Genomic DNA, 16,729 nt, shown 5'->3' with positions numbered 1-16,729 from the left:
AGCCAAATATCGAAAAATTCTACCCCCTCGATATATATATATAGTAGAATTTTTCGATATTTGGCTAATATTCACTGTAGGAAAGCGGCTGACCGTAGTATATACTACGGTCATCAAAACATGTCGGCCGAGGTCACCGGTTAGAAATTTACAGTCAAGATTTTAAACATGTGCTAGGTTATCTGTGTTAATTCTTGCAAAATATAAATGTACGCTAATGAGAACTTGCTATAGGTTAGTATAACTTACTTGAATTTAAAGAAATACAGCGGTAGTAGGACCTCAAAGTTTTTGCCAATGATGACCGTAACAAAATTTTAAGATGACCGTTATATAGATTGTTCCCAATGAAGTAGGATGACCGTAATATATAAATATAATCTAATGTGTTTTCTTTTCTGTTGTAGAGGCAGACGTATCATGTTATTTTTGTGTTAAGGTTTCGTCAAAGGTCAACATGTCCAAAATTTATTTTTACAATAGCCCCAAAACTATGTGAGGTATAAAGTTAAAAGTTTTACATTATATAGATTTTTCATTGATTAACATATAGAAAGTATTACCTGATAAAAAAAAATACTTGGTATAATATTAATTGAGAAAAATTCGTCTTAAAAATGTATATATTTTCAAAAAATACACCTAATTAATTCCGTGATCTTAGTGAAAACCATCATTGCAGAAACAAAATATGTTTATCAATGAAGGGCAAGTTGGACTTGGATATAGCCTCTGGAAAGTTGTTTTCCCTGTTTATTTTGTCCAAATGTTAAGACTTGAAAGTCAAAGTACATTGCAAATAGCAGATTCTATTGGGGTCTTGTCTTTAAACGTGTCATGCTTTCAATAACAGCCTTTCAGAGACCATTCACGCCCAACCTGGCCTTCAATGATAAACATATATTATTTTTACAATGTTCATTTTCACAACAAGAACAGAATTAACCAGGTGCATTTTTCTTTAAATATGCACATTTTCTGATACAATTTTTCTCAAATAATATGTTTTTAAAAATATTTGTTATCAAGTGATACTTTTTATCTATTAATCAATGATATATTTATAAACTGTAAAAGTTTTGACTTCATACCACACATAGTTTTGGAGCTATTGTAAAAACATTTTTAGACATGTTGGCCTTTGACGAAACCTTAAAAAAGATGTTCATGTAATTTTAAACCATAGCTATGGCACGCCAAATTCACAAAATGAGCTAAACATAGTTTCACTGTCAATAAACTAAGTATATCGGTTGTAAACAAAAGTTTACGGACTGTAAACTATAGTCAACAGCGTTAACCTATATTTTACATCTGTAAACCATAATTAACGCGATTATCTATGTTTCACAACCGTTATCTATACTTAACACCGAAAACAATCATTTGCAATTACAAAACATGGATTACCTGATCAATACAGTTTCACGATTTGTAATCAATGGTTTGCAATTCTTAATTATAGTTAACGATCTGATAAATAAAGTTTCACGATTTGTGAAACTATGATAAACAATTCTTACTTATAGTTTACGATTGTAAATTATGGCTTTCAAACGTGAATCTATGTTTTCCAACAAAATCTAATGTAAAACGCTTTATTAAAGACAGATAAACTTAGATTACTCTTCGTAAACTTTAGTTAATTAACAACCGTTAAATATAGTTTTACACATGAAAACTATAGTTCATGGTTTGTAAACTATGGTTTACAGTCGTAAAACCTCGTTTATCAACTGTGAAACTGTGGCTCATTTTTGTGAATTTGACGTGCCACACACTTAACAAAACTTTTAAGTATTCACTTTTATCAAATGAATATATTTTTTTAAAAACTATTTATAGAATGGTATGATATTTTCAAATTATTGCACAAATGAGTATTCTTAACAACTGTAGAAAGAAAATAAAGTATCACCGATGAAAAACAAGGTTCCGTGACGAAGCTTACAGGCAATAAACAAATTTGTACTTTGCGTGTTTTGTGTAATTTGCATCTTTAACTTTTGTGACCATTATCAAATTGAAAAAACTTTGGCAAAATGACCATTGAGATAGAAGGTAGAATCGTTGGAATGTTAATATCTGGACCATCTTTGCACAACATTTTACTCACTTTTATTTTGATGCTTTATTATGTCGTCCCGAACGAAGTCGGTGACGACATATTGCGACTGTACACAATTTTTTGTTGTCCATGCTGTTTTTCGAAGATGGCTGGGACAATCTTTCTGAAACTTTTCTCAAAGGACGATCACTGCTGGTAGCTGTGCCATATGGTCATTTAGTTTAAAAATGGCTACCCTTGCCATGGAAACCTTAAAATTGTCTTGTGACGAATATTGTCCGCAAGGGTACTCTCTAAGCCTTTGAATATTCGTCATGAAACCTTTTTTTTATTTTAGTGAATGATAATTGTAGTTGTGCGATTCGCATATAAAATTTTCAAATAATCGATTATTGCCATGGATACTAGAGGAAGGTGAAAATTCTTTAACTTTGATGTTTAAATCATAGAACTCAAAGGACTTATAAGAATTGATGGTTGTCCAATCTTATCTAATGGGTACTGTTATAGTGATACAAAAAATGAAAGTCTTGTCCGAAATTATCAATAGTTGCCATGGAAATAGAGAAACAGTTCGGGGCTACATAGTTACGCTATTGCAAGCAATAGTAAACTCTCTAGTTGTACTTGATATTACTTTTAAAAATTAACAAACCGTATCAAAACCCACTTAAGCACATATTTCTATATGTTGTGTGTCATTTTTCATCGATCTCCAAAATAACACAATTTGAAAGTTTTTGACAAATTCAACCAAACCGGAATTGACCTTGATCTTCGTCTGAGGACAAAATTTCGCATCGCTCCAGGGTTAAAGGTTGGTAAATTGTCCAGAAACAATCTTCGGAACATGAAAACAAACAATTTCAATCGTACAAAAATGTTAAAAAAAAAAATCCGTGCTCGTGACAGTCTAAATTCAGTCCAAGTACTCAGTAGTCTGAATAGGTGCACTTCCGTGCTTCACTCTCCAGAATATTAACTACAAGGTATCTGTGTGAAGATTAACTGTCAAATACCCGGATCTGAATCCCATAGAACATTATTAGGATTTTATGATAAAAATCAAAGCCCTGCCTTTCCACACAATTTCGTCTGTTTGGAAAGAACTATACAGTAGGTGTAGCAGCAGATGGGTCAATCTCCTATTCAGGGATACATGGTATCCAACTGTAAAAATTGTCTTCAAGTAATTTATAGAGCGAGTGGTGGTTATACTCCATATACAATGTAGATTTTTTGTGTGAATTTTTCATTTTGAGGGTACATCATTTCCTTGAAACTTTGCTTAAAATTGTGACGAGATACTTACATGAAATTATGAAACATTGAACTTAATTATGCATCATCAACCAAGAATTAAGAAATCATTTATTGTTTGCATTTGTTCTTTAAAACTTCAAAAAATGTAAGATGAAAACTTAGAAGTTTTGTTCAGTGTACAAAGCATATTCAGAAACTGAAAAAAACTATACATAAATCTATTCACTTTCCTATATATATACTTATCTGGACTTAAAGAAAAAAAATCAGTTATGGATATACAGTGTGTATAAATGTTGAGAGTAAAAAAAATGAAGTTCATGAAAGTAAACGTCAGTAGCAATGTGATTTTGGACAAGATGCTGAGACTAACACAGAAAGCAGTGAAATTCACAGTGTTCTTTCTGATGTTATCAGGAAAATGGAAGAAATTGGTCGTTTGGATGACTTTTGTGCATTAATGAAAAATCAGAACATGGCAACATTGCACTCGACTTGTTGCTTGATATCGGCAAGTTCCATAAACAAAGGACGGTTTATTACACATGAGATATAGTGATGAGTCACTGTCATTTTGGGTAACAGTTGCAATTAAAACTGTTTGAAGGGCGAGGTTTGTCTTTTTTCAGAGGAGGACTAGGACTTACAATGTAGTGATGGTCGCATTATCAATATTATTCCTAAAGAATGCAAAATAAACTTAATAGTCGCAATTATTAATATTGTCATTTTATATGTATAATGTATGTAACATTGTATAATAAAAAAGAAAAAAATAAAATAAGTTCGAAGAAAAGTGTTACTTTTTTTCAAGATTTTTATGAATACTTTGCTTAACATTCTAAATTAAGCGTGGCTTCTCTTATCGATAAGTGCTAAATCAATCATATTTAAAACGTTTCAGTTCTTTTTTATGACCATCATACTAATTAGTATATAGATCTTGTATAATGTAATCTGTATTGAACATCTAGTACTGATATTGAATAAGATATTTTCATCCCAATTGATTTTGTACATATACTACGGTCATCTCTATAATTATATTACGGTCGTCATCTATTTTGTTGAGTGTGGTTATTACGGTCATCATTGTCAAAATCTTTGAGGTCCTACTACAGCTTTATTTCTTTAAATTCAAGTAAGCTATAATAACTAATAGCAAGTTCTCATTAGCGTTAATTTAAATTTTGCAAGAATTGACACAAATAAACTGACAAATGTTTAAAATATTGACTAAAAAATTCTAAGCGGTGACCTCGGCCGACATGTTTTGATGACCGTAGTATATACTACGGTCAGCCGCTTTCCTACAGTGAATATTTAGCGACTTACTGATAAAAATTCAGGTGCCTGTGGTTACATTAAATGCATTTTACTAGACATGAAATAAGAAATGACACATTGAAAGATGTGATAACATTAAATTTTATCTTGTCTCACCTTTAAATCCAACATGTCCTCTATATTAGTCCATTACATTACAATATACTTCCTTGTCTTCATTCTAAATATTTACCTGGTTACCAGGTCTCGTGATTTAAATAATATCCTCGACCTCGAATTTTATAACACGATCGCCTATTTTTCTTCGATTGTCAACTTTGTCTCTTTCTCACATTAAGGTCTCTAAATTACGTAAATGTTTGAGCGAAATTTGATAAAACCATGCAAATTTTGACACTCGCTAACACCATTTCAGAACAAAAAGATCTCCAAAATAAAATACCATATGATTGATTATAGTCTATGTAAACATTCCACAAACTGGCATTTGCGTCTGTTAATTTGCGTCTGAGTATAATGAGCAATTTAAGTAGTCTTGCAAATTTTAATTTGATCTAATTGTGTCTTTCGTTACGTCACTTTTATGGTCAGTATGCTAAACATTCTATATTCTGACGTCATTTTCGGAGTTATTACATCATAAAAATTATAAAGTGACGTCACAATAGGTATATATTTTTATGATCTTTCCAATGATATAAAACTCAATAATTTCCGTAAAACGGTTAATCTTTAATTAAACAGTTGCCAGAACTTTTGAAAGCCCCTCGTTTGAAACGATGATGCCCCCATATGGCAGTTTATTACGAAGGTTAAGTTTCTCAATTGCAAGTAAAACTCCAAGGTCAAGGTCAAAAGGTCAAAATAGTTGGTATTCAAAGGAAGTTCTTTTTAGAGGGAATACACTTGTAAAACACGAAAGCCTTAGCTAGAACTATATCTACCTTTTCGATCAAAAGTTATGGATAATGATAAAGATTTTTAAAAGTGATCAAAGTCTGAGGTCAAGGTAAACAATGATTATACCTGTTGAAAGATCTTGTCGCAATGAATACTCATGCGATGTATGAATTAAAGTCCTAGCATCAACTGTTCACAAGTTATGGCCAGAGTTAAAGTTTTCTTTTTGTAAAAGTGGGTCAAACTCCCAAGATCAAAGTCAGAATTTAAGTCAAAATTTGGTACCCATAGAAAGAAATACACTTGTGAAATATGAAAGTCATAGCCCCATCTAATCAAAAGTGATGGGCAAGGTTAAAATTTTGCGGAAAACAGACAGGTAGACGGACATACAGGGCAAACACTATATATCCTCGATTTTTCGATTTCGGGGGCATAAAAAAGAATCCATGTGCACCACTAAAAGCCCTTCTTCGGGGAAGGGTGGGGGGGGGGGGGGGGGGGTATTCAAATGCGAAATTAATGTAGTTTGACATTTCAGCAGCAAGAGGTGCGGGGACTATCCAAATCAAAACTTACATATAACAACATTCTGTAGGTGACAATTATGTATTAAGCTTTCTCTTCATTGATTGCTGTATGGAATTTAATCTCGTGACCAACCCGTATTTATATCCCGATAGATGTTTAAAAATGATACCTTATTTCTGAAGTAAATTTTCACACATGTATAAGCAAAGTTTTGTCGTATGAATGGGGTATAAGTGAAACCTTGCATGCATGTTACTTGTGGGTGGACGGAGTCTTGGAAGTTAGCCATGGTTTGGTGGCTTAGGCAACACAGAGGAAATTAATTACAAGGACAGAACTTAAAGTACTATTTTTTTTTTTGTAAAATAAACCTAAAAATATAATTCTATATGACAGAAATCGCCCCCTCTCTCTCTGTCTTTTTTTATCTCTCTCTCTCTCTCTCTCTGAAAAAGGGGTCACAACCCTTGGACACCCATAGATCCGCAAATAACATGTAGGTTGTACACTTATATTTTCAACTGTTACTATTTTTGATATATATCATATAGCAGGGGCGTAGCAACATAATTTAATTTTTCCCCCAACCATAAATGCTATAAAAAAATTAATTGAAAGCCTGGTTGTCTCTCCCCCCCTCCCCCATCTTCGACTTTTAGTGATATACCGAAAATGTAGTATTAAAATTGGTCAATAAAAGTAGATGAAACTGAAAGAAAAAGTTTACCACTTACCCCCCCCCCCCCCCGAAATAGGATTTAAGAAAATTTGGACAACTATGCTGAAGACCTTCTTGCCCCCCCCCCCCCCCCCCCCTTCCCGGTTACTTCGTGGTTTGCCAGGTAACTATAAATTCATGCATTGGTTTGAGGTTGTTTAATTTTTGAGAAATTTTATATTTTTTTGAGGGATTACATTGCATATCGCACCTTTTTTTTTCATAGAATTAGGTGGATAGATCTTCCAAAATCACTACGCTCTGCATGGGAGACTGTCTAACTTTGATCACGTGACCTGGGTTATAAGGTCAGATTGAAATTGCCATTTTGTCAATATCGGTCACTATTGTCATTGCTTCTGCATTGCATCTACTCAGCGCTTTCACTGCATTCTTCAAGACATCTTGCACAGAAGAAGATTTCTTCTGGGCGAGGTAAGTTTATATTGAAGTAGTTATATTCATCAGTTTATTACTTTATAGGGGTTATTGTGGAAAACAATTCTCGCAGTGAGTAGTCGAACATTCTTGACGCCATTGTTGGCCTGCAGCAAAACAGAGATTTATAGCTAGACTGGTACTAACACTTGGAAATACTTGTTCGCATGTATGCACGTGTATATTAGGTACCATTTGTCACATTTTTTAGTTTTAATGTGAATCTACAAATTAAATATTGACATGTGTATTGGCATTTTGGGTGAAAATTGGACTTCCGGTAGGTCTAGTGAGTGCACATAGATACATCCAATCAAAGTAAATAATGAAAGGTCATCCTTGCCTGGCATACATATAGATCCACATTTTAAGGGTGTATAGATGTATATAGGGGCCTCATCAAGAACAAAAGTCAAACTTGGAAACTTTGCACTGTATAAATATATAATGTATTATCACAGACCTATGTACTAGTATATATGTCCCTGTTATAATGCAGACAAACTGTATTTATATGCAGAGATTTTATTTACATACCAACCAGCTGTAATTATTGTTTACCAATATTTTATGTTGGTATAAAATTCTCAAATCTGTGTGGTTAATTGTTTTAAGTTGTCAAACATTCCTCTCGAGAATTTTTCACTCATATGGAGATTGGCCCGAGACACCAAATATCAGCCATCGGGCCGATGGCCCTTACATACATGTACTTAGTTAAAAAATACAGTACACGTTAAGTTAATAAGAAAATAAATAAATAATCATGCACAGATTTGTATACACTATTGAAGTCGCCCGTGTGGCACAATGGTTAGAGCGTCTGCTGTAGATGCGTGGAGTAAGGAGTCAAAAGCCTAACGTGGTGTTCGAATCACCATTGTGGGATGGGAGTCACGTCTTTAGATGAGACTGTATTAAGCGAAATCCCATTGTCGCAGTAGGTGCTGGCAAAAAAAGAACCCTCTATTTGCTCAATTTGTAAGTGCCGAGTATAAACAAAATTTGCAGCTTCTCCACCTTTTCGCTAAAATTTTGTCGTATTCATCATTTCTGGGACTGTACAAAAAATATGTATTCAACATATGTTGCAAGCCGTTTGGTCTGTTTGGTCACAAAACTGTTTAAACAATATAAAGTATGTAAAAATGGCTCTTTTACTAACTTTAAATTAGACCTAGTGAGCTATTAATTGAGCTAAATTGTAAAATTATATCCCTTTGCACTGGACTTAATTTTCATAGATACTGTCCAATACAGTATAATTTTAAGTTTTTTGGCCTATTTTATATAGTTGCATTACACTTATGGGTGTATATGAAATCAATCCTGGCCTGGCGTTGTCATATTATCCACATTTTAAGGGTGTATAATAACAAAAAGGTCATTGAATGATGACAGTAATTTAGATCCACATTTTATAAGGATGTATATGTAAGGTCTTCCTGGCCAGTGGCGTACATATAGATCCACATTTTTAAGAGTATATAGCTGCATAGGGGACGTACTCATCAAGAACAAAAGTCAAACTTGGAAACTTTGCACTGTATAATTATAATGTATTATCAGGGATTCAATTCAACAACACTTAATTTTTTCCGGAAATTTTTTACTCTGGTTTCGTACTTTTCTTTATCAAAATGGCGGACGAAATAAAACGATGTTAAAACAGTTTAGGTTTGTGATGCTTAAATATTCTTTTTTCCTTGACTAGGACACAACCACGTTTATAAATTTTAAAAGTTGAATAAAAAGACATTATAAACATTTCTGAATTTTTAAAGTAATTTTTTTTATCAAAGAGCTGTGTGTTGATAATAATTTTACAAAAATTGTATTTTTTAATATAACAAGCCATTTTTACAAACTGTGTGGTTAAATAGTTTTAACAGCAAACATTATCTGACGTGAAATTTCATCAGATATTGTATTTTAATAACATTTAATTACACTAATTTTCGGTTCATGGCAAAATTTACATGAAATGACATAATTTAATGTATTGCAATATTAGCAAATGCCATCAAATATTGCAATATATCGCAATATAGTTTTTAAAATAAATAAAAATCATGCATCCAATTTTATATCACTATTGAAGTCGCCCGTGTGGCACATTTGGTTAGAGCGTCTGCTGTAGAGGAGTGGAGTAAGGAGTCAATCCTAACGTCACGTGTTCAAATCCCATTGTGGGATGGGAGTCCGGTCTTTAGATGAGACTGTATAAAGCGAGATCCCATGTCGCAGCTAAGGTGCTGGCAAGAAAAAGACCCCTCTCTGCTCAATGGCCCTGTAAGTGCCGAGTATAAGACAAAATTTGCAGCTCTCCACCTGCTAAAGCACGGGTTTCTGGAGACGGAATCCGTGCGTGAGCCGTGTCCAAGCCGCCCGGACTGTTTCGTACGGGACTGTTTACAAACAGGTCTCAATCTGTCTAACATGGCTCTTCTACTAACTGATTAGACCAGAAGATCTTGACTTATTTGTCCATTGTCCCTCCATCTGTCTGTATGTGCATGTGCCGGTTACCCTGTAAACAGTTTTTCAAAATATGAATTGTATTGACCATCACTCAATTATGGCATAACTAAAATTATATACAAGCAACTGTGCATGGACTTAATTTGGTCTAGTAGACCTTCTTAATGAGCTTGACAGTAATTTTAGATTTAAAGAGGCTTAATATTAAAGAAAATATGGATGTTCTTGTTTGCCACTTTCACAAAGGTGAGGGAAGTCATATTAAATCTCAGTTGTCTGTCCGTCTGTCAGTCTGTAAGTCTGACAGTTTATCTGTCTCCACTTCAAACCTGGTCATATCTTTTGAATAAGAAGGGATGGGGCTTTTATGTCTCACATATGAAAATATGTATATTATTTTTGACAAGAACTCTATGATTTTTTCCCTCATGACTATAATAACCTTGAGGTTTGACCTAATTTTCAAAAAAGAACCTTGATCATGACATTTCAAATTGAGAAGAGAAGAGGCTTTCATATCAGACCTGTGTGTTGAATGTGACAATTTAAGATCTTTTTTAAATACACCAATTTTTGAACTGACATCACCTTGATATTTGACCTTCTTAAAAAAAAAAACAACTTAAAATTGGCCATAACTTTTGAATGAGAAGAGGTGGGGCTTTCATATTAAAACTTATATTATATGTGACAAGACCTTTCTAAATACACTATGATTTTTGACCTTGATCTTGAAGTTTGACCTACTTTTGACTTGAATTTTGAAAAATCTTTGATCTTGCCCTTGAAATATAGAGGCAACAATTACCTCATTGAAAGAGTACCAAAAGTCTGTAACAGTTGTTTATTTTTTAATCATTATTAAGCTTTTAACATTTTAATCTTGGAAGTTAATTGATATTATATAGGAAAAATAACAATGACTGGTAGATATACATGTAAATGCATGACTTATCCAGTATTATCCATCATATTGTTAATATAGTTTAACCTTCCCTTTCTGCATACTGTAGAAGCACAAATTTTCGTGGGCATAAAATTTCATTGATTTGCCATCAGAAATAGTTTCATTGGGATTTAATTTCGTTGTTTAGAAAATAACCCTATTTAATTTAAAGTCATAAAAAATTTCGTGTAGGATTTAATTTCGTTGATAGTCGTTAACAACGAAATAAACGAAATTAAATCCCCAACGAATATTTGTGCTTTTACAGTATATGCATGATTTTGCTCTGCATTGGTTTGTCGGTATTGTGTGTAATATAATAAATTATGAATATTTCTTCAGGATAATTAAAAACATGAAAGAAATATTTAAATTATTAGTGAGTAGGAAGTGATAAATGAAATTTGAGAATTTAATACATGTTAACCTTCATTGCAAAAATAAGACTTGAAATGAAAAAAAAATTGGCCATTATAACTTCTTTTATTTGACATAAATGCACCAGAAACACTCCTGGATGCTCTATAGTGCCAATTATTTTAAATTTTAAGGAAAATCTTAACTTTGAGGACAATGTACTGATGAACTTTTATTTTTATGTAGATGGAGCTTCGACGGTCTACGAGGATTCGGCGTCCACCTGCGTGGCACGCCGACTACGTGATGGGCTTCCCGGTAAGTCAAAAAAACACAAAATCTACCTCTCTGTTTGTATATAATTTGGTACTGTTTTATTCAAATTGCTTAGGAATCACTTTGTCTGTCTGTACAGAATCTCTCTCTGTTTGTATATAATCTGGTACAGCTGTTAGTTTTATTCAACACCCCTCAAACACATTTGGGGGTTGCTTAGGAATCACTTTGTCTGTCTGTCTGTCTCACAGAATCTACCTCTCTTTTCATAAATATTGAAACTTTTAGTTTATTCACTTAACACATTTAGGGTGTGAAGACAAGGGTTATGCCAAAATTTTTTTTTTTTGGTTTACAATTTTTTGACACAAAAATATGCATTTGGCAGTCAAAAAATAAAAATAAAAATAATTTGGAACCTTGACATATTTTTTTCTCGAGTAGCATTGAAATGAATCAAATAAAACTAATAAACACATAAAATTTTTCAACTTTATTAGCTCACCTGAGCCGAAGGCTCAATTGAGCTTTTCTGATCACATTTTGTCCGGCGTCCTTCTGTCCATCTGTCTGTCTCTCTGTCCGTCTGTACGTCTGTCTGTAAACTTTTCACATTTTCGACTTCTTCTCAAGAACCACTGAGCCAATTTCAACCAAAATTGGCACAAAGCATCCTTGGGTAAAGGGAATTCAAGTTTGTTCAAATGAAGGGCCACACCCTTTTCCAAGGGGAGATAATCATGAATTTGTTAAAGATTAATGGCATTTTTAAAAAATCTTCTTCTTCAGAACCGCTGGGCCAGGAAAGATGAAACTCATGTGGAATCATCCTCAGGTAGTGTTTATTTAAGTTTGTTCAAATCATGACCCCCGGGGCAAGGGTGGGGCCAAAATGGCCGACCCAAGTTTTACATAGGAATAAATTGGAAAAATCTTTAAAAATCTTCTTCTCCAGAACCACTGGGCCAGGAAAGATGAAACTCATGTGGAATCATCCTCAGGAAGTGCAGATTCAAGTTTGTTCAAATCTTGACTCCCGTGACAAGGGTGGGGCAAAAATGGCAGACCCAAATTTTACAAATTAAAGGAATATATAGGAAAAATCTTTAAAAATCTTCTTCTCCAGAACCACTGGGCCAGGAAAGATGAAACTCAGGTGGAATCATCCTCAGGTAGTGTTGTTCAAGTTTGTTCAAATCATGACCCCAGGGGCAAGGGTGGGGCCAAAATGGCCCTCCCAAGTTTTACATAGGAATACATTGGAAAAATCTATAAAAATCTTCTTCTCCAGAACCACTGGGCCAGGAAAGATGAAACTCATGATGAATCATCCTCAAGAAGTGCAGATTCAAGTTTGTTGAAATCATGACCCCTGGGGCAAAGGTGGGGCCAAAATGGCTGACCCTAGTTTTACATAGGAATATATAAGAAAAATCTTTAAAAATCTTCTTCTCCAGAACCACTGGGCCAGGAAAGATGAAACTCATGTGGAATCATCTCCAGGAAGTGCAGATTCAAGTTTGTTCAAATCATGACCCCCAGGGCTAAGGTGGGGCCAAAATGGCCGACCCAAGTTTTACATAAGGATATATAGGGAAACCTTTTAAAATCTTCTTTTCAAGTTCTTCAAAGCTATAATTTGTGATATTTATATGGAATCATCCTCAGGTAGTGTAGATTCTAGTTTGTTCAAATGATGACCGCCTGGAGGGGGGGGGGGGGGGGAGTAAATTCAAGCCCGATGTGCTCAGGTGAGCGCTGTGGCCCCTGGGCCTCTTGTTATTTTTTCTTACCATTCGGTTTTTGTCAACAAACAAATGACTCAAGAACAGAAATAGGAGTATCAGGCTCTGTTACTTTTGATGGTTTACATTCTTCTGACTTACAAGTCTGAGTTTTCATATTAGACACATTGCTGCCTCAGGGGACAAATATGGGTAAAATTAAAGTGAATCGGCTATTCTCTGGTCAGCCTTTCCTTTTATGGAAAAGTTGTTGGAAACTCCAAAAGTGATTGATTGCTTTCACAACAAACTTTTTCGGTCATAAGTCTGTGCATCATTTGATTTCAAATAAGAGAGAAAAATGAAAAAAGTTTCATTTGTAGAAAAACTAAATAATATCATAACCCGATCTGAAGGAGAGGAGGGGAGGGTTTACTGTTTTACCCTTGTGTGTCTGTCTGTCCATATGCATGTCTGTCCGTAACAAATTTTCATCGTAGTTTAACTAGTTTTCTCAGAAACTGATCATTGCAGAAGCTTTTACATTTTTGTTCAAATCTGATGCCAATTCCTGCTTGTCTGTGCGTCTGTCCATTTCATACACAACAAATTTTCGTCACAGTTTTCTCAGCATCTTTTCATTGTAGATGCTTGAAATTTTAACACATTATTATACCCCCTGCAAACAAAGTTTGGGGGGGGAGTATATAGGAGTCACCTTGTCCGTCTGTCTGTCTGTCTAGCTGTCCGTCTGTCTGTGCAATCTTGTCCGGTCCATATCTTTCTTACAGAGGGACATTAGAATCTACTACTCAACACTAAGATTGCTCATGATCTTAGGGTGTGTCATGACCTTGACCAAAGGTCATTTGGGAAAGTTCAAGGTCACTGGAAGAAAAATTTCATAATTGGTGTCCTATCCATATCTTTCTTATGGATAAGCTTGGTAGGTTCTCATTTCACACAAAGATTGCTCATGATCTAAGTGTGTGTCATGACTTTGACCCAAGGTCATTTGGGGAAGACCTTTGACCCAAGGTCATTTGGGGAAGTTCAAGGTCACTGGAAGAAAAATTTCATAATTCGTGTCCTGTCCATATCTTTCTTATGGATAAACTTGGTAGGTTCTTATTTCACTCAAAGATTGTCCATGACCCAATGGTGTGTCATGACCTTGACCCAAAGTCATTTGGGGAAGTTCAAGGTCATTGGAAGAATAATTTCATAATAATATGTTCGATACAGATCTTTATTATGGAAAAATTTCTTCTTAAAAATCCAGCGGGGGGTATTTTGTCCCGTTTGGACAGTTCTAGTCCTCTCTCAGACAGGCAATAAATGTCAACTTCCTGTTTTTCTCTTCGTCTGTCTGTTTCATACATAAGAAATTTTCGTCGCAGTTTTTTCTTCAACTATTCATAGCAAAATATTGTTTGAAATTTTTAGTACACTGTTTGTTGAGATGTGTTATATGGTGGGATTAATTTTTATGTGAATCTCAGACTTCAACTTCATATTTTTCTGTGCATTTGCCCGTAAATGAACTCATGTTAATATTAACATGAAAGTGTTTATTCACATCAGAGCAGGGTATTTCTTGTGAACATTGGATCACAGATTTCTTATTATTAGTACTAATGTTTTGGTAGGTTGCACCTTAATTTCATTCTTTACAAATACATAATCATTATGATACATTATACTTTCTCTTTGAGGGATTTTAGCTCACCTGAGCAGAAAGTTTGAATGTCTGACTTTCCATCTGTCGGTATATACCATCCCTCCATCTGTAAACTTTAAACATTTTCATCTTCTTCTAAGGAACCACTGGGCCGATTTCAATCAAACTTGCCACAAAGTATCTTTGGGTTATGGGATTCACAATGTGTTCAGATGAAGGGCCACGCCCTTTTCCAAGGGGATTTAATAAATAAGTGAAAAATTAATGGCATCATTTAAAAAGCTAATCTTTTCTAGAACCACTTGGCCAAGAAAGATGAAACTTTTTTGAAGTATCATCAGGTAGTGTAGATGTAGTTTGTTAAAATCATGACCCCTACAGGGGTATGGTGGGGCCACAATGGGGATAAAAGTTTTAACACATATATAGGAATATATAGGAAAAATCTTTAAAAATCTTCTTCTTGAACATTGGGCCAGAAATGACTGAAAATTGTGGAATCATTTTTAAAAGGTAGATTCAAGTTTGTTCAAATCATGACCCCCCACCCTTTACAGGGGCTAATGGTGAGGCCATAGATATATAGGGTTTCTCATTTCTTCTCAAGACCATTGGGCTCTGTTTTTATCTCAATTCAAAGTTCAGTTTCAAAGAAACTATTCAAGATATTTTGATCAATCTTCCTATGCTAGATAGATTCAAAGAGCTATTCAACTAAATCATCATCTTTTGACCTTGATCTTTCCTTTTACTTGAATTATTTTTTTTTAAAAATCTTGTTAATTTGACAGAAGCTCTTTACTGGGTAATGAAACTTCAAGTATTGAAACACACTGATGAGAGCTAATGGAATTACTCTATATGGCATTTCCGGTTAAACATTTTTATAATTATGACTTTTAACTTTGTAAAATGGCTGACATTTTTACACAATAAAAACATTCTATAAAATTTCTTTGATTTTGAAATCTTCTAAATTAATTTTTTAGGAAAGTCATTTTGTTTTATTGTGTGTAGAATTTAATGCAAACCGTTTTTTTAAGGACCAAGGTTCCCGGGGTACTTGTGTGGAAGTGGCAATTTCTTTTCATTTTAAATTGAACACAATTGTCAGTTTTTATAAAATTCATTAATTTCAGTAATGTTAACTTTTTATTTAGGACAAATGCTTATTTACATTTTTTCAAGCCTTTTTGGCATTTTAATTTCCTTGTCAAAACTGAGTTTGATCAGCAAGGTTTTCCATATTTCAAAATTTCAAATTTGCCAAGAAGTTTTGATTGCAATTCAAAATGTTTTACCTTACTCTGTATTTAATTTGGGGGGGTTAAAATTTCTTAAGGGAAATTAGATTTTAATTTCATAATTTTTTCAAAATTAATGGAAGTTTTTAAAAAATCTTTAATTTTGAGTAATAAAATATACTTGTTTGATCTGTTAAATTTTCATACATAACATAGTTTTGACTCATTTCTTCAACAAATTTGGACATTTATTCATCAGCATTTTGATGTAAAGTCTTCCTTTTATAGGAAATTAGAACAATTGTCAAAAAATCTTTTCAATTTCAAACTGCCTAGTAAACTCATGTAATCTTTAATTGGTAATTAGTATGAAAATTTTAAATTTGAAATCAACTTCAAAATTTTTAAAACTTTCATTTTAAAATTATATGGAATAACAAATAATTAACATTTACAAAATTTAATGAGAACTGTGTTTCGTATGTAGAGCATAAAATAAAATTGGGGAATTCAAAATTTTAAATTTCAAGTTTCAAATTTTTTCAAAAATTTATTGGGATAAAGAGTTGGAGGATCCACAAAATTGCTTAATCAAATGTCTTTTTTCAACCATTAAAATGAAATTATATATTTTAAGAAAAATTTTAAAAATCTTTAAATTACCATTTTTTTAAACAAGTAAATGAAACATTGCACAATCATTGTTCATTTTAAGAGTTTACAAATCATGACAAAATGAAGAATTCAAGTAAAGTTGGCATGTTTCATGTTGTGCTATTGAATATATTTTGAAAATTTTTTGAAAAAAATCTTTA

General features: G+C 33.4%; 1 protein-coding gene across 1 annotated transcript in view; it reads left to right on the top strand.

The window, feature by feature from the left end:
* The first annotated feature begins 11,220 nt into the window (after positions 1 to 11,220).
* LOC134246773 (uncharacterized) overlaps positions 11,221 to 16,729 on the top strand; it is a 12,226-nt gene continuing 6,717 nt past the window's right edge. The window contains exon 1 of the mRNA XM_062729132.1: positions 11,221 to 11,307. Within this exon, the coding sequence (XP_062585116.1) occupies positions 11,236 to 11,307 (72 nt within the window). The 5' untranslated portion in view covers positions 11,221 to 11,235. The remainder of the gene's footprint in view (positions 11,308 to 16,729) is intronic.

This window comes from Saccostrea cucullata, unplaced genomic scaffold (genome assembly GCF_032062105.1).
Source record: "Saccostrea cucullata isolate Sc308-1 unplaced genomic scaffold, CSIRO_AGI_Scuc_v1 ctg2248, whole genome shotgun sequence".
Lineage (NCBI taxonomy): Eukaryota > Metazoa > Mollusca > Bivalvia > Ostreida > Ostreidae > Saccostrea > Saccostrea cuccullata.
The sequence above is the reverse complement of the archived record's forward strand: the minus strand, read 5'-3'. Positions and strand labels throughout refer to the sequence as shown.